Source organism: Penicillium psychrofluorescens, assembly GCF_964197705.1.
Source record: "Penicillium psychrofluorescens genome assembly, chromosome: 5".
Lineage (NCBI taxonomy): Eukaryota > Fungi > Ascomycota > Eurotiomycetes > Eurotiales > Aspergillaceae > Penicillium > Penicillium psychrofluorescens.
Genome location: NC_133443.1, coordinates 95,523 through 112,126, shown reverse-complemented (window position 1 = coordinate 112,126; position 16,604 = coordinate 95,523). Strand labels below are relative to the sequence as shown.

Sequence of the window (16,604 nt, the reverse complement as noted above, 5' to 3'; positions counted from 1 at the left end):
TTTACCTGCTCTACCCCCGGTTGCGAAAAAACCACAGTTTCCGTGCATCCTCCGCCGACATCTTCGCCTTCTTCGACTCCACAAAATGCTGGAACAGCCTTTCGTGCTTGGCTTGTGCCTTGTCAAAGTCCACGTGTGGTGGCACCCACCCGCCGTCATTCGACTGCAGCATCTGATGCGTGTACTCGCCTAACTTGAGCCAGTCCTGGTACTCGCGCAGCTGGACCTCGTGCCGTGCGATTTCCTCGTCTGTAAACTGGTACGGACACCGACCAGGAAGACCCAGCCGGTTCCACTGTTGTTGAATGCGGATGAGGCTGTCGCGCAGCGGTACGATCCCATCACGGTAGGTGCATGGGCACCCAACAAAGAGCTGTCGGATGGAGACATCCGTCCCGGTCAGGGTGAGGTACGACTCCAGGTGGCTCTTCACCAACGCCGCCTCGTAGCATTTGGTGCGCATGGCTTGCTCCTGCCGCTGGGCCTGCTCCTGGTCGTGCGGTTTGGCCTCTCGGTCGTACGTGGGCCGCAGCTCGGGATTGGCCATCCCCGTCTGGTATCCTTCAGGTGGGTTGAGGAAGAGCGGCCACCGCACCTGCGTGAACCGCGGCATGATGCTGGTGAACTGCCAGTCAATTACCCCCTCGATCACCGTCGGATCCTCATTGGACACGAAGATGTTGCCCGGATGGAAGTCGGGATGACACAATATACCCTGCGAGTGGCACCGCAGCGTGCGAGACTCGGCCAGAATGGGGATCACCTCCGTCGCTCGCTCCAGCATATGGATATGCTCCTCGGGCGCACCGTAATGCGGCCCACGACCTGCGTACGAAGTCTTGTAGTTGCGGACCTGCAAGATGCCCTGCTGCGCCAGCGATCGCCCTAAATCGGGTAAGGTCCTCCCTGGATGCTAACGGTCAGCTATCCGCAGTGGTTCGGAGTGGGGAGGAAGGCTGACAAGGGCCCGAGTGCTGCGAGTACTCTTCCGGATCTGCGGCAAACCCCCCCGGCCAGGAGCCATGATATAGTGGGCCGAGGCAGTAGTCATCGTCAACTGCGATCGTCCGATTGGGATCTTCCTTCAGTGACGGCGGCAGTGCGTGGCGCAGGAACAATGCACCGTACCCTGGGAACTGAATAGTGGCCAGGCTACTTTCCAGCTGGGCAAAGCCTCGAATCAACTGCACCCGGTCGGACTCGGACACAGTATCCCAGACATGGGTCAGCTGCTGCCCAGGACTTTTTTCCAACACCACGTACTCCGAGCGCACGGGATTTGATGGATCTGCACTCCATGCCAATACTGTGGATACGGGACTACGCGAGCGAGCTTTCACTAGCACGAATATCAGCGGATGATCTGGGATGGGGGAGCCCGGCCCGGCCTTACCAAACTGTAGAACCGCGACCTCGGATGCGGTGCCATATTCGCGTGGCACGATATTGCCACAGGGGATCTTCGCAATGACTTCGCGTCCGTTCTCTGCGGTCATCATCAATGCCTTGTTGTATCCGCCTTCTCTCTTGTCGATCTTGACAATGGGCGACCGCACAGTGGCTAGCGCCGCCACCATTTGACAGAGGGCATCGATATCGAAAGTTGAGTAGCGCTTGGCCTGTTCGTAGTCCTCGTTGACCAGGAATCGGCCATGATTATACCGAAACAGCTCCTGCGGCGGGATATCTTTGCCTTGGGAAACCGTTGAGATGATCATAGCTCGAATCTCGGATAGTTAGGGCTACTTACCGTGCGCTTGAATGGTCAATCCGCGTCGGGCAGGAGCTCGCGTGCGTATGTGCACGGAGGCCCAGCATAACCTGCGCAGCCGAACCATTGTGTTTCAAGTCCTGTCGGCGTTCCCAATAATGGACGGCGCCCCGTAGACAGAGAGATGGGAATGGTGGGACGTCACTCTGATGCCAGGATGGCGCCAGGACAGCAATAAAAACCATCAAACATATTAATCATTTCGCTATGGAACCGATTTATCTACAAGTATATATAGCCCAATGCAAGCGACTTAGCCATCAACCTTGCCCAGGAACTCTGTCACCACGTCCGCAAATGCCTCGGGCTGCTCGACCATGGGGAGATGGCCAGCCTGGTCAATGATCTTGAGCTCGGCGCCGCCACGCAGGTCAGCAGCCATCTTTTGCATGGTCTGCGGGAGGGCTCCGTCGTTGGCGCCCGCTACAAACAGACCGGGAACGGTGGCAGAAGCCATGCGCTCACGGATATCATAGGCGCACAGCGCCTGCACGCTGTGCGCGAAGCCCCTGAGGCTGTTGGTGCGCACGGCTTCTTTGACCGGGGCGAGCACCTCCGGTTGAGTCTTGTATGACTCCGGGACGAACCAGCGTCGCGTCGTCACCTCCGCCAGATTCTCACCTACAATGGGCTCCTTCGTGGACGGATCCGTGGCGCCCTCCTGCTCACACATGGCAACGCGGTCTCCCCAGGCCTTGCGGTTGGACTCCGGGGCGGACGAGTTGGTGTCGCAGGCAATAAAGGCCGCAACGCGGGACGGGTAGAGGAGAGAGGTATTAAGCACAGTAACACCACCCAGGCTGACCCCGATCAGGCGCGCAGCCTTGGGCGGCACCCGCAGGGCATCCAGGAGTGTGGCCAAATCGGAGGCTAGTAGGTCGATGTTGACCGGCTGCTCGCCACTTGGTGAGCGGCGGCCTCGTGTCAGATAGCGCAAGACTCGGTAACGCTGGTTCTGCTTTTGGGCGAAGAAGGCATCGACAAAGCGGTCCCAGATGTTCCAGTTGACTAGAATAGAGTTGCTGAGCACCACCACGGGGGCATTGGGGTCGGTGGTGCCCTCCAACCGGTAGGGGAGCTCGACACCATCAGCTGTAGTGACAAACGACTCCAGGGCGGGCCGCGAAGGTGAGGGAATGGTGTGAGTTTTTCCGTCGTTGGAAGTCCAGGGCCCAACAACGTCCGCCCTGGCCAACGAGCACAGCTCGCGCGGAGCTGGGCCGAAAGTGTAGTACCACTGATACACGCGGCGCTTCTTGGATGTCACGACGTCACCCATGAGACGCTGACCCCACGGAGTGTTCATGGCCGCCTTGTGCGCCGGGCCACCCAGGCCGTTGACGGGCGCATACTCGTGCAGCGCGAGCGACTCGCGCGGGGCACCCGACTCAATGGCGGCGGTCACGAAGCGACGGCTGCGACGCCATCCGGGAACTTTGGAGAGCATCTCGTAGTGTTCCTCGCGGTACCAGCGTTCCAGCTCGGCCTGCTTCGCTGGGTCGGGGTGCGTGGCAATGGTGACGGCAACCAACACGCTGCCGTGGGTCTCGGCATCGACATCGGCTTGGAACTCGAGCGGGCGGAAGTCTGGGTGATGACGCTCATCGGCGAGGTCGTACAGCTTGCGCCCGACATCAATCTGGGCCATGGTCTTCTTCTCGCGCTCGGTCTTGATCACATCGGTGCGCAGCGACAGATAGGTCTCGCGGGTCAACTCGTCCATGTTGGTGATGTCGTACAGCGCCACGTACTCGGGCTGGAGGCCGTCGGTCGCGCGGAAGCGGAAACCGTTGGTGATGAAGGGAAGACGCAGTCGCAGCGGGCCATGCTCATTGTTGTACCAGTCGTGGAATTGGGTGTCTGGCAGCGACGCTTGGGGCTGCATCGTCACCCAGAGGAGGCCGGATGAGGGCATTTTGAAAAGGCGGGTTTGTGTTATGAAGTAGACGGGCTAGAAAGGATAACTGGGTAGTGAAAGAAGAAGTAATGTCATAACCATAAAGAGAAGGCGAGGTCAAGTCAGGTATAGCTCCAAGTCGAGCGGAAAATCGCCGGGGGAAGATACCGGGGGAAAGACATCGGCTACCAACTGCCGATGACTGATGGATACTCGGTACCGGGGATGGACACATCCCGAGCAGAAGAATGTATAGTTATACTGCAAGCAAATAATTATATTGGACGGAAGGGATTTTATAATCATTATTTCTTAATCTATCAGTGAATCTAGTCATACCAGATCGCGTTCATGCCAAAGCCCTGCTCCGGAATGTCTACACGCGCCACCCGGGCCAGCTTCTCATCGCGCCATCGATACATCTCCACGAAGCCGAGCTGGTCATCACAGAGCGCCAGCCACTCGTCGCTGAAGTCGCAAGGGCTGACGGCGTTGGAGTGTCCGCCACTGGTCGAGGTCGGGTTGATGAACAACTGCTTTTCGATCTCGCCGCTTGGGCCTAGCTTGAACGCGGTGATGTAGCCCGTCACGTCGAAGTGGTTCGACCGGGTAGTGGCGAACAAATATTCCCCGCTGTGTGTGGTGAAGGTCACGTCGCCGCGATACTTGTTGCGTGGGGGGAGGCCTGGACGATTATCAGCAAGACAAGAGGAGATAGCAGTATGGGACGCACCGGAGGGCAGAAGCGGGTAGGTGATGTGCGTAAACACTGGCTTGTGGGTGCGCTCGTCGATCACGTAGACGGCCAGACGGTTGCCTGCCTCCATCAGCGCATACAGGTATTTGCCGCTGCGGTGCATCTCGACCCAGCGCGGGTGGTCACCGGGCGAGGGAGCCTCGAGGCAGTCGAAAAGATCCAGCTGGCCGGTCTGGGCATCCTTCTTGTGCGTCCAGATCTTGTTGGCCTGCAGGTCCGCCGAATACAGGTAGGTCTCGGTCGGATCGAACACCATGCCGTGGATACCCGTGTTGGGCTCGTACTCGTAGTTCTGGACGTTGCTGTCCAGCGCGCCGTCCGGCTTCACCGAGAAGACATTGCCGTATCCGGCATGCTTGTAGAAGGGGTTGCCGTACACGTTATACGGCGGCTTGTGGGCGGCCAGCACGAAGATGGCACGCGTGTTGGTCTCACTGCTGGCGGCCTGGGCTGTAGACCCGACCAATGCGTCAGCGACCGAACATGAGAGGGAGTCTGGGGTAACGAACGGTGACCGGCGACCGGGTGCGACACTTGATGCACGATCTCGGTCGGGCCGTGAACAGCAAAGCTGTTCCACTTCTTCATGGCGGCACCATAGATGGCCTTCTTATCGTGTGAGAAGGTCATCCACGAGATGGGCTCGGCCTCGGGAATGTCGGTCTTCTTGACCAGGTCGAGCGTGAGGGCCTGATCATCGAATTGCACGGTGTAGATGCGCCCCGGGGCGGTCCAGGTGCCCACCATCAAATGGTGTTTCATATTTGCGATGGACGCGTGGGAGAAGCCACGGGAATAATCACGATAACGAGAGCAGATAAGCAAAGGCCGTAAAGCCGGGGGGAGCATGTCAAGAAGAACATGTTGGACTGAGGGAGAGCAAAGACGTGGGGCAACCCAGTACGTACAGTACAAGATGTACCGGCAGCTCGGGGCGGCAGAACCGGAGAAGCGAAGAGCCGGAGAAGATTCCGAGCGACTCTCCCGCTGGCGGACGAACCCTAACCACGTGATCAAGTGGAAGCAAGTAGAGAGACAAGCATGTCATATTCCTGGGACACTCGGGAGCTAATTACAGGCACTGCGAGTAGTAGGAATTCTGCTCCTGGCAGGTATACGGGCTGGCACACGTCGTCGCCCCCGTCCAGCCAATGCCACCACACTGACCCCAGTGAGCGGCCCCGGTGCTGCTCGAACCGGCCGAAGTGGTGGTAGTAGTAGTAGTAGTAGACTTGGTAGTGGTGGTAGTGGCGGTGGTGGTCGTTGTCGAGCTGCCCGGGAAGTAAGCCGAAAGGACGTCTAGGTAGTAGGTATAAGCAGTCCCAGAGGGCGGCTCCATCGAAAAGATGTAGTCCGCCCACCAGGGACCCGCAGACCACCAGGATGCCCCGAGCCAGACATTGCCGTTTTCCTGCAAATAGTCTAGCATCCCGGTCACGGCGCTCTGACAGACCGAGTTAGCACCACCGGCGAATTCACCCAAGAACCCGAGTTTCCCATTTTGTTGCAACCATTGTGTGGCATCCTCTATGCGATTTTGGCCGATGGTAGTATTGACGCAGACATCAGACGTGCCCGACCCATCTGAGTCGAGATACTGGTGCATTTCGTAGACGATCTTGTTCTGGGGGTCGGTCAGGCTGACCAGGTTGGTGTTGATTGACGTCCATGTCCAAGCACCGCTCCAGGAGTTGCCCTCTACAAAAATATACTGCGAGGTAGCACCGGCGGCGCGAATAGCGTTAATGGCGGCCTGATTGAGGTTAAGGACCAGCGTCTGGTCCTCCGTGTTGAACTCATTGTCTGCATAGGTCAGTTTTAATGGTCCAAGGAGAAAGAATAGTACATACTGGTGTCGAAGACGGTCTTGTCATTCGATGCGAATTGCCTCGCCACTGTGGTCCAAAACGCTGCAAAGTCATTTGTGGAGTTGATGATGTTGCCGTAGCTGATATCTCGGTGAGCGAAGCTTCCGTATAATTATTGGGGCCTTAAACTCACTATCGCCCGTAGTTGTGAGGGTCAATGATGGCGTACGCACCGGTGGATGTGATAAACTCCACCGTCTGGGGTTGATCAGCACGGTTTGAATTCAAGGTGGGAACTAACGTACGCTGACCAGGCCGGCCAGATAGGTCTGGTTCGGACTTCCTGTCATCTCGGTGGGTACCAATCGCTCCATCAAGAACGGGACGCGAAAGATGTTCATGCCGGCATTACGCAGGGTCTGGATACCTGCAGTATCTGGCCAAATGTAGTCGGTCCCTAGCGCGCCGGGGATATTCTCGCTGCCAAACTCCCCCCCAGATTCACTGGAGCCAAACCCTAGGTAGATTAGTTAACTCCATTACAGCCATCATGGTTGTGCATGCACGTACAGACAAAGGACGAGGACCGTTTGGAGTGGCTCCGGGGCGCTGCGAGCGCCAGACTGGCGGCACTGGCCACAAGTAGCGGAGTATATCTCATGGTAATGAAGATGAAGATGAGTAGCCAGAAGTTTGAGAGAGTTGATATACAAGAAAAGTTGATCTCCGTGCAACTTATACACCTCCTTTGAGGGCTTCAGGTCAAGTTTTCGGAGCTGTTGTGCGGTGTCCCTTTTCTCCACGGCATTGCAACCGCTTCAAATCTTCCGGTTGAAGCAAATGTCCTTGTTTTTGGAAGAATTGCAGGTCTTGGTTATACCGGCAGGTCTTTCGGACCGTCTGCCGTTTGATTGTTGAGTCGTCAGGAACGGTCTTTGGGGAAATGGACCACTGATGCGCGAACAGAATGTGACACGCAAAGTGACATGAGCTATATTGGGCACGGAATTTAGAGTCCGATGGAGGTGAAACATCGAGATGAGCGAGGAAGCGCAGGAGGCGTTGCCAGCACATGCGTAGACATAAACAGATGCAGAAAACGACTGACATGGAGGATAATCCGGACCCAAAGGGGAAGAGGTGCACTGTCTAGAGGCCATCATTACAGTTTTTCAAGCGACCAGGGTATATCCCTGTCTCTAGCGACATTTGTCAGGCCCCCATGTTCGTTCATCCCGCGACTGCCCGTTTCCACGCGGGACCTGAGACAAGAACAGGAATGATCACCAGCTTTGTTCAACTGAACTGCTTTAAACCACCAGGGTCTGTAAGGTTCGTCAGCAGATCATCAGGGGTAAAGAGCTTGGCCCTCCAAAGCATCCGCAACGGCCTTGCCGTTGAGATCATTCTCCTCTTCATGTACTCCAGGTGTGGCGCGAAATTACTATATGCGTCATTCTGCAACCCCGCGAAGGCACTTTCCACTCAATAAGCTTGGAACCAGGTTTTGTGCCGAGGCTAGGCACTGGTAGTGTTAGCTAACCGGACGCGATGGAATCTGCGTGCAGTAGTCGGGGAAACCTCCGCGTGGCGCTGACATGCATGGTGGAGGATGAACAAAGTATTGCAGGGCCGCGCCACAGGAGTTGGGGAGTTACATGGCGGCGCTTAGCGCTGACAAGGACCTGGAGCCTGCAGAAACGAACCGGGTGAACATAGATAGTATCGTACAGCATGGGCTACCAGCATTAGCCATTGGAATCCATGATAAACGGATCTACAGCAGGCTGAATCAGCCGTAGGATTGTCGGCAAATAGATCCGGATCAAGGTTTCTCAAGAAATTGCTTCGATTCAACAACTAATCAACTAACGAGAGTTTCGATACATCAATTCATCTCATCTGTCAACATATCCCCGTTGCTTCTCTCCGCCATTGGTCTCTTCTGAACTACGCCGTCTACAGGCACTGCGAGTAGTAAGAATTTTGCTCCTGGCAAGTGTACGGGCTGACGCAGGTGGTTGCGCCAGTCCATCCAATGCCACCGCATTGAGCGTAGTGAGCGGCCCCGGTACTGCTAGAACCAGTGGTAGTAGTAACAGTAGTAGTAGACTTGGTGGTGGTGGTACCGCTGGACTTGGTGGTCGTGGTGGTTGACCCGGAGCCAGAGGAGCCAGAACTGAAGGTGGAGCCAATCGGACCAACCTTGATGTTCGAGTAGATGACATAGGCGTTGGGGCTATCGCTCTCGACAGTGGCAGGGACACCCGAAGAGATGTCACAAGTACCGCGAGCAGCACCGGGCGTAGTCGACGTATCATTCGTCGGGTAAATGCTGTCAAGCCAGAGCATGTCGGCATAGTAATCATCCCAGAGACTCATGACCAAGACCATGCCGTCCGCCAGACCAGCGCTCATGCCTGCGAGTCCTCCATGCAGACTGAACGAATCCTCGCCGCCAAAAGCGGCCTTCTGGGCCGTGCAGAACTCGGTAGTGATGGAATTGCCGCTCACACCGCTGACAGTGGACTCCGACTGGGGAATAACTACGCCATTTTGGACATAGAATCGCTTGATCTCAGACAGGGTACCAGAGGACGTTCCGTCATCGGTAATGAACTGAGTCACCACAGTGAAGACGGACGTAGTATCGACAATCTCGCTCGGGCCGTAGAAGGATTGGTTGCCCATGCGGTACGGATTGAAATCACAGCCATCAGGATCGCAAGTGCCACCATAGCGGTCGGTGCTATATGTACCACCGCAGGCGTTGTCGTCGCACTTGACCTGACTGGGGGTATCGCAGGGGTGGGGAGTGACGGCATTCGAGATCGAGTTGGCCTCCCAAATGTCCATTTCGGCACAGCAGGAGCCGAACTCACCCAGGCCTGTGTTGGCGTTGTTGCTCGACGGAGTCCAACCCGCGGAGTTCGCTTCACCGTCGATGAACTTGAGGTCGCGCGGGCACTGCGAGTCGCAGTATCCGGTGCCGTATTTGGCGCCGGCCTTGTTGGTGGGGAATCGCGACATACCACCGTCGGTATCCATGTCCACAAAGTAGAGGGCCCCATTCAGACCGCAAGGCAGTTGGGAGACGTCAACGTCAAACGTGAACTCCTGGTTCAGCAGCTGGAAGGTCTGGTAGGTGGTGGTGTCCTCCATCAGGTACAGACGAGAGCCGACATTCTTGTTCGACGACTGCGTGACAAAGTCCAGGCGCAGGGAGTCGCCGCTGGTGGTGACGCCATAGGTACTCGAGTAGTCGGCACCGTCCAGCGCGCAATTGGCGGCACAGGTCACGTCGTCTGGGCAGAGCGTGGCATCCCACGTATTACCCGTGTAGCAATTGGTGCTGCTATTGACCGAGTGGACCCAGCGCCAGTTGGCATCGATCACCACGGAGCCGGTCTGAGACGTGCAGCTGCCTCCGCTGGTGCACCTCGACCAGGTCAAGGACGGGTGAGTCTCGGCAGTCAAAGTGCCTGCCTGCTGGGCGTTGACGGTCGCCAACAAGGCGGAGAAAAGAAGAGCATTCTTGTAAATGCGGTATGAGATTGCGGCGGCCATGGCAGCGAGTGTGCTGCTACTAGAGCCAACGAGAGTCCAAGGGGATTGCTGAGTTGATAAGTGACGGGATTCAATGGCCGTTCGGGAGGTCTTTTTATATTGTTTCGACGCGATGAAGATATCCAAGTCCCTCTCGACGGCTCCACGGACCGCATGGCCGTGTTGCAAAGATCATAGAGCAACTTCCCCATGGAGAAGAGGATGCAGAGTACTCCGGGGACACGGAGTAGAGTCCTCGAGAGTCCGTGAAGGATCCGTGCTGTTCTGCAGCCAGGACCCCTGCCTGATGATGCCTTGGCATGTTGGTAATCTAGGCCTCCCCGCACCGCCAGCCCCAAGGGGTGGCGGTTAAATGACCCGCGTCAACATGAGACCGTCATGGGGGAGAGATAATGAGGCCATTATAGCCGAATGCAACGAGCAGATAAGCCCGTGGCGAACTGGTCCGGGGGTGAAAGCCTCAGCCAGGAAGAGGTGTAGTGGATGTATTGTCGTTGTTCATACCACGTTGGGCGATGTTGTACAGTAGAAGAAACTCAATGAAGTGGATCGAAGGAGCCTCGACTATTGGCTGACTCACCCCCCGGACCAGAAAAGGTTGTTCGTTCTTTCTTGCTTTCCTTTCCTTCTTCGTCACACACACTTCGAACGTTGTCACCAGGGATCCCCTTGACTACTGGCCATTCAACATGCCCCCCAGCTTCGTTCTCACCATCTCAAGCCCCGATCGCCCGGGTATCGTGCACGCGGTCACCGCTTTCCTGGTCCAGCACAACCTCAATATCGTTGACTCATCGCAATTCGGCGACCCGAGCTCCCAGCGCTTTTTTATGCGCGTGCACGTCGTGCCCGCTTCCGAGGATGCCATTGTCGAGGTCGAGCAGCTGCGCTCGGCCTTTGAGGCCACGGCGCAGTCGTTTTCCATGGACTTTGACATCCACCCGGCCTCGAAGAAGCCTCGCGTGCTGATCATGGTCTCCAAGATCGGCCACTGTCTCAACGACCTGCTCTTCCGCCAGTCCACCGGCCAGCTGAACATTGAGGTGCCGCTGATTATCTCGAACCACCCCGACTTCGCTACACTTGCTGCCGCCTACAACATTCCCTTCCAACACCTTCCCGTCACCGCCGACACCAAGCCGCAGCAGGAAGCTCAGATTCTGGAATTGGTCAAACAGTACAATGTTGATCTGATCGTGCTGGCGCGCTACATGCAGGTGCTATCGCCAACGTTGTGCCAGGCCATGTCCGGCCGCATCATCAATATCCACCACAGCTTCCTGCCCTCTTTCAAGGGCGCCAAGCCCTACCATCAGGCCTACGACCGCGGTGTTAAGATCATTGGTGCCACCGCCCATTTCGTGACCAGCGACCTGGATGAAGGCCCCATTATCGAGCAGAATGTTGTGCGGGTCAATCACGCCATGAGTCCCAAGGAGCTGACGCACGCTGGAAGCAACGTCGAGAGCAACGTGTTGGCCACCGCGGTCAAGTACGTGACGGAGCACCGGGTGCTGCTCAACGGACACAAGACTGTTGTCTTCAACTAGTCTGGACATGAGTCTCGCATCTGCATTGGTATATGTTTCAGCGACACCATTTCCTGATACGCCTCTACGGTTGATCTAAACCAAAAAAAAAAAAAAACCAAACCAAATCAAATCAAAAGCAAAAGGATCGTTGGAGCAGTCGTGGAAGACAAAAACAAAATAGATTTTGATTTGGCGCGTTTGTCGTTTTATCCATTCATTCTTGACCAGGACGACAGCGAGAAGACGAGTCCATGATATAGATACAATGATGATATGAGAAGAATTTCCCCGCCCCCTGTGGTAGTTCTAGTTTCTTCTGTCGGCAAGGCCAGTAACAATCCACCGTCGAGGCTTTGCTTCTCCGATCGGAATGGTGGAGCCGTGGGTTCCGTCAACTTTCCACCTCTTCACACGCCGACAAAATGGAGACCCTTGCGCCTCCACCAACTCTCACGCATCTCTTTACCTTGCGATGCGCAGTTGATCCGCCTATGGAGATCGGGCATGGTCCCTTTGGCCGACGTCGCTGCGTCCCGATCATGTCAGGCTCGGTGCGTGGCAAGTACTTGAACGGCAAGGTCGTGCCGGGAGGGGCGGATTTCATGTAAGAGACTCAAGGGATGTCCTCGAAAAAGCTTTTTTCTCATGTTCGACAGGATCGTGGAGGAGGACCAGACGACGCATGTCAACACCAACTATGTCATCCAGAGCGATGACGGCGCGTTCCTCTACATCCGGTAGGCGCCCCCGAAAGGGCGACGTGGGTGTCTTGAGTGGCGGGCTAACTTCATCTCCCCAGCACCGAAGGCACTCGTGCTGGTCCGCCCGAGGTGCTGCGCGCACTGATGGAGGGCGGGCCCGTGGATCCCAGCCAGTACTGGTTCCATTTGCACGTCAAGATCGAGACGGGCCACGAGAAGTACCGCTGGATGAACGACCGAGTGATTGTCGGCCGGGCCACTAGGGCCCAGGGTGAGGTTGCCTACGACGCATACTTTCTGGAAAACAGTCCTTGAGTCGTGAAATCGTCGACATCCAACATTATCGGATTTATACATAGTATTGCGCTAGATAGTTATACAAAGGATATAGAAAGAAGCCTCATTGCGCATGAAGCCGCTGGAGTAGCACCTCGGCCAGATTGACACGCCGACCCTGGCTCACCTCTTGCTGAGCCAAGATCTGATCGGCCACATCGTTGGCCCACGCGTATTCCGAGTGGAAGTCGCGCAAATCGAACAAGCGCTGTCGCAGCCACGTCCGTTGGTCCACATCGTCGGTCTCAATGACAGCCATTAGCAACGGCCAATGCAGTCGACGCAAAAGTTTCGGGTCCGACGCATATTGCTTGCGGGCAATGTCCACGATGCCAGTCGTGGATTGCCGATGAATGGAAGTGGGCCCACTGTCCACGCACAGGAGCCGGTGGTGGAGGAGGATCTGGGCGTAGAAAGTGCAAACGGCCATATAGATGGTGTTGAGCGTGCGTCGGGCGGAGACGGCCCCGGCAAATTTGGCCGTGATGAAGAGATCGGAGTATTTCTGGGCGGTGTTAGCCAGGCTGCGGCTGCCTTGTTTTGTTCAGACACACTTACCTCCCGCGAGGCAACGATCTCCCGGAAGATGGAGTCGGAGGTATCCGCGCTGTCAGAACCAGCATCCACGAGGGCCCGCCACGTCTGATAGCGCAGACAGAAGCCGACGTGCAACAGCTCGAGCGCCCGATAATTCTCGATGTCATCCAACACCTCCTGGTCGGGATACTGTTCGCCCCAGAAGCATCGTCCCCAGAGACGAGCACACCGGTGGAGATGATCTGGACTCAAAGCTGGATTCCCCGATTGCATCACATAGTCGTACAAGGACTCGGTCAAGCCCATGGGCCGGCAGCTGGCATCGATATACCTAGTGAACATGAGCGAATTATTCCTGAAACAGTTTATAGGGATATACTGACAGAATCCAGAGAAGGAACTGTTCTGGAATAAAGGAGACATTGGTGACGGCTCCGTCGGCTGGATCGCCGCGTTCCGAGGATAAGAACACATCATTCACATCTTTGATGTGGAACAGCTGAGGATGTGATTCCAGGAGGGAGCGGACCCCATGCAGATGAAGCTGGAGATGGCGGACTGAATGGCCAAACTGCCACTCGTATGTGATCATGAGAAACATGGTCGCAAAGATCATCTCCAGCTCGGCCAAGGAAACCTGTCGCCGCGGCGTCTCAAGCAGTTGGCGGAATTCTTTGACGGCCAGGCTGTAGTGATATCGACCGTGATCATCCGCAGTCGGCCGTCCCGGCGATCGCACGACCAGCCCACTCCGATGCATGTCACTGGCAGACAGCGCCAGAATCATCCGCATGATCACCTTGTTGGTGGCAGCGGGGCCCTGGTATAGAAAGCAAAAACTGCTCCAATTCCATCCCTTCATGTAGTAATATACAATGGACGAAGATGGAAAGTACTGGAAATATTTCTGGTCATGTTCGGTGAGGGTCAGGGAGTTGGCGCAAGCGAGCTCGGGCGCCGTCAACGCCGGGTAAAGAGGAGGGGGTATTTGGGCCGGGGGTGCGACCGGCGGGTAGAAGGGGGTGACCTGCATCTCAATAGGAGTCGTGCAGCCGGTAAAGGAAATGGGCGACAGGCCATTCAAGAAGACGTCCGGCTGGAAATCGCCCACGTCGACCGGGACGAAATCGTCTGTTTCGGCGAACGGCCATGCTGCGAGATCGGGGGCACGAGGTGCTGCCGGTTGGAGATTGCGGATTTGCGCATTCCGGCCACGCTTCACGGGCACTCCCCACTCACAGCCGAGACGTAAATTGAGGCAGCGACGACAGACAGGACGTTCTTCGTCGCATTTTACTTTGCGTCGGCGGCAGGTGCTGCAGCCTGAAGGGGGTGGAGTGGCGGGTCAGTCGGGGAGTTGGGTCGCGGGAGGGTCATTTGGGGGGAAGGGAATGGTGGTTTCCCCGGGTGTTCGCACTCACCCTTCTTCGAGCGAGGGGCGTTCCTTCCGGACATGAAGATCCAATTCCCCCACCACTTCGTCAACACGGATAGATTTTTCAGCGCATCAGGGGGGCGATGACGGAGGAAAGCAGTGACCGAGGTAGAGGTAGAGGCAGAGGTAGAGAGAGAGAGCGAAAGGAAAGCCGAGATAGGTGAATCATGGACCGATAAGATGTGGGGGTTGAGGATGCCTGGGGCAGCCATCTTTCTACATCAGGTAATCGCTGGAGGTAGTTCTCTAGTTACACAACCCTAACTGAGTTCCTATCGTATGCCTCGTATCAATCTTCCCGCGCGATCTCCTCCTGCCACTGCTGCTGAGCGGTCTGGAAGAGCGCATCGTCCGTGACCATGTCCCATCCGATCAGGGCGAGTGATTTGCCCACCAGGATGGCCTCTCCATGCGCCTCATCGGTGCCCGCGGCCGCGGCGAACGAGGGATGATGGGGGAAGGTGTTCTCGGACGTGGGAATGCCGAACATGGTGTGAAGTGTCGGGGTCACGTAGCTGACATTTCCTGGAGCATCCAAGAGTCAGCCAGATCATTCTCTCTCGTTCATTCATTCATACCGATGTCAGAGGATCCAGTCAGGACTTTCTCGTGGCGCTTCAGCACCTTCCGTCCATACCGTCCCATGTGGATCTGATACCGCTCGCAGAGCATGTCGTTCAACCGAACGTCCGTGTAGAGCTCTTCCTCCGAAATCTCGACCTTGCATCCCGTCGCCAGCGCGCCCGCCTCGATGCAGTTTCGCACCTTGGTGATCAGGGTATTGAGCCCCTTGAGGGTCGGGCTCCGGACCTGCCAGTAAGCCTTAGTGTATGCAGGAATAACGTTCGCCACTTTGGGGGTGTCGGTGAAAGCGCAGTGGATGCGCTGATCCGGCAGGAGCTGCTGCCGCAACACCGCGACGTTATTGTATGAGCTGACCAAGGCATCCAGCGCGTTAATTCCTTCCCAGGGATTCCCCCCAGCATGAGCATTCTTGCCCGTGAATTCGCAATTGATTTGCTTGCGAGCGTTCATCAGGGTTCCCGCAATGCCATCAGAAGGCTCTTGTCCCGGGAAGAGTGTTTTGGGACCGGAATGGCTGCCATGAGGGTTAGAATATCATGAATCCATGGCTTCAACCGATCGATCTAACAACGTACGCCATAAGAGAGATATCCACTCCTTTGTAAGCCCCCGCGTCAATGAGCTTTGCTTTACCACCCCCGTTCTCCTCGGCGGGAGTCCCTAGCAGTTGTGTTCGCCCGGGAATGCCATACTTCTTCAAAGTGAAGGACAAGGCGAGGAAGGCCGCAATGGAGCTAGTGGCGATGAGATTATGGCCACACGCATGCCCGATTCCTGGAAGGGCGTCATATTCGGCGTTGAAGTTGATCAACCGTCCCCCAGATCCGCTCAAGGCTTCAAAAGACGTGTCAAGGCCGTATGCATGTCGGGTCACCGTGAATCCTTGCTCTTCGAGGAAATCGCAGATTGTATCGTGAGCCCGATGTTCCTGGTACGCAAGCTCTGGGTTCGACCATATCTAATACATGAGCATAGCTATGCGTCAGCCACGAAAAAAAAAGCTGAGGCCATTAAGAAATTACCTCACGGTTCAGCTCTCGAAGCGATGTGTGCAGTGATTTCAGAGATGCATCTACGGCAGCTTGGACGTCGTCAACCTGGGGAGCAATCGTCGAGATAGTCATGATCGTCTTGAGACTCTGCGCAGGGCGAACGAGGTTGCGACTATAGGTCTTGCGTGTGGTTCATGCGGCAGAAGGGCCATATTTAATCGACTCAGACGGGCTGGGCGGCCTACACTGCCGCGGCCGCCGAGACATGCCATGCGGCGATATCCATTGGTATGATGAATCATATCCAATCCTATAAATTCACCCGTCCGCGTGGCGTTTGCCGACGATGGTCCACAAAGTGAAGGGGCCTGTGATAGCGGAACGGCAAGAACCCGGGGCATGCCTGATTATCACTGGGCCTCGGCAGATCACTACGCGACGCAGTCAATCATATCTTCGACGGGTCTTGCTCCGCACGATCCCATATGTGGGGTAGATGGAGGGCGTTGCTAATGATAATCGGCCCTCTTTCATCATTCGGGGACGTTGTCTGTGCTGATAGGCAAGGTGGATTGCCGAGAGGAACAATCTGGGGGTGGTTGCCGACGGCCCCCGCGCATTGGCTGGACTGCCGATCGCTGAGCCCTAATCTCGCTCCATTCAGAAACAACATTGAGTTGGACCTG

The 16,604-nt window shown here is 56.3% G+C and overlaps 9 protein-coding genes across 9 annotated transcripts; 2 read left to right on the top strand and 7 right to left on the bottom strand.

Annotated features, from left to right (window-relative positions):
• Positions 1-10: 10 nt before the first annotated feature.
• PFLUO_LOCUS7314 (uncharacterized protein) lies at positions 11-1,838 on the bottom strand (the record flags this gene model as incomplete). The annotated part of the gene is made up of 4 exons (XM_073784945.1): positions 11-885; positions 962-1,339; positions 1,394-1,693; positions 1,751-1,838. 4 exons carry the CDS (start codon positions 1,836-1,838, stop codon positions 11-13), a joined length of 1,641 nt encoding a protein of 546 aa, XP_073641349.1.
• Positions 1,839-2,024: 186 nt separating this feature from the next.
• PFLUO_LOCUS7313 (uncharacterized protein) lies at positions 2,025-3,686 on the bottom strand (the record flags this gene model as incomplete). The annotated part of the gene is made up of 1 exon (XM_073784943.1): positions 2,025-3,686. The coding sequence occupies one exon, from the start codon at positions 3,684-3,686 to the stop codon at positions 2,025-2,027; it is 1,662 nt and encodes a 553-aa protein (XP_073641348.1).
• A 311-nt stretch (positions 3,687-3,997) lies between these two features.
• Positions 3,998-5,187, bottom strand: PFLUO_LOCUS7312 (uncharacterized protein; the record flags this gene model as incomplete). Its single annotated transcript, XM_073784942.1, has 3 exons — positions 3,998-4,353; positions 4,402-4,875; positions 4,935-5,187. The coding sequence occupies 3 exons, from the start codon at positions 5,185-5,187 to the stop codon at positions 3,998-4,000; spliced, it is 1,083 nt and encodes a 360-aa protein (XP_073641347.1).
• A 310-nt stretch (positions 5,188-5,497) lies between these two features.
• Positions 5,498-6,894, bottom strand: PFLUO_LOCUS7311 (uncharacterized protein; the record flags this gene model as incomplete). The annotated part of the gene is made up of 5 exons (XM_073784941.1): positions 5,498-6,228; positions 6,276-6,373; positions 6,427-6,491; positions 6,539-6,750; positions 6,804-6,894. 5 exons carry the CDS (start codon positions 6,892-6,894, stop codon positions 5,498-5,500), a joined length of 1,197 nt encoding a protein of 398 aa, XP_073641346.1.
• A 1,298-nt stretch (positions 6,895-8,192) lies between these two features.
• On the bottom strand, positions 8,193-9,800 carry PFLUO_LOCUS7310 (uncharacterized protein; the record flags this gene model as incomplete). The annotated part of the gene is made up of 1 exon (XM_073784940.1): positions 8,193-9,800. One exon carries the CDS (start codon positions 9,798-9,800, stop codon positions 8,193-8,195), a length of 1,608 nt encoding a protein of 535 aa, XP_073641345.1.
• A 689-nt stretch (positions 9,801-10,489) lies between these two features.
• Positions 10,490-11,350, top strand: PFLUO_LOCUS7309 (uncharacterized protein; the record flags this gene model as incomplete). Its single annotated transcript, XM_073784939.1, has 1 exon — positions 10,490-11,350. The coding sequence occupies one exon, from the start codon at positions 10,490-10,492 to the stop codon at positions 11,348-11,350; it is 861 nt and encodes a 286-aa protein (XP_073641344.1).
• Positions 11,351-11,754: 404 nt separating this feature from the next.
• PFLUO_LOCUS7308 (uncharacterized protein) lies at positions 11,755-12,348 on the top strand (the record flags this gene model as incomplete). Its single annotated transcript, XM_073784938.1, has 3 exons — positions 11,755-11,936; positions 11,989-12,069; positions 12,132-12,348. 3 exons carry the CDS (start codon positions 11,755-11,757, stop codon positions 12,346-12,348), a joined length of 480 nt encoding a protein of 159 aa, XP_073641343.1.
• An 85-nt stretch (positions 12,349-12,433) lies between these two features.
• PFLUO_LOCUS7307 (uncharacterized protein) lies at positions 12,434-14,361 on the bottom strand (the record flags this gene model as incomplete). The annotated part of the gene is made up of 4 exons (XM_073784937.1): positions 12,434-12,874; positions 12,928-13,237; positions 13,290-14,229; positions 14,328-14,361. 4 exons carry the CDS (start codon positions 14,359-14,361, stop codon positions 12,434-12,436), a joined length of 1,725 nt encoding a protein of 574 aa, XP_073641342.1.
• A 269-nt stretch (positions 14,362-14,630) lies between these two features.
• Positions 14,631-16,050, bottom strand: PFLUO_LOCUS7306 (uncharacterized protein; the record flags this gene model as incomplete). The annotated part of the gene is made up of 4 exons (XM_073784936.1): positions 14,631-14,866; positions 14,920-15,440; positions 15,502-15,884; positions 15,949-16,050. 4 exons carry the CDS (start codon positions 16,048-16,050, stop codon positions 14,631-14,633), a joined length of 1,242 nt encoding a protein of 413 aa, XP_073641341.1.
• Positions 16,051-16,604: the final 554 nt, after the last annotated feature.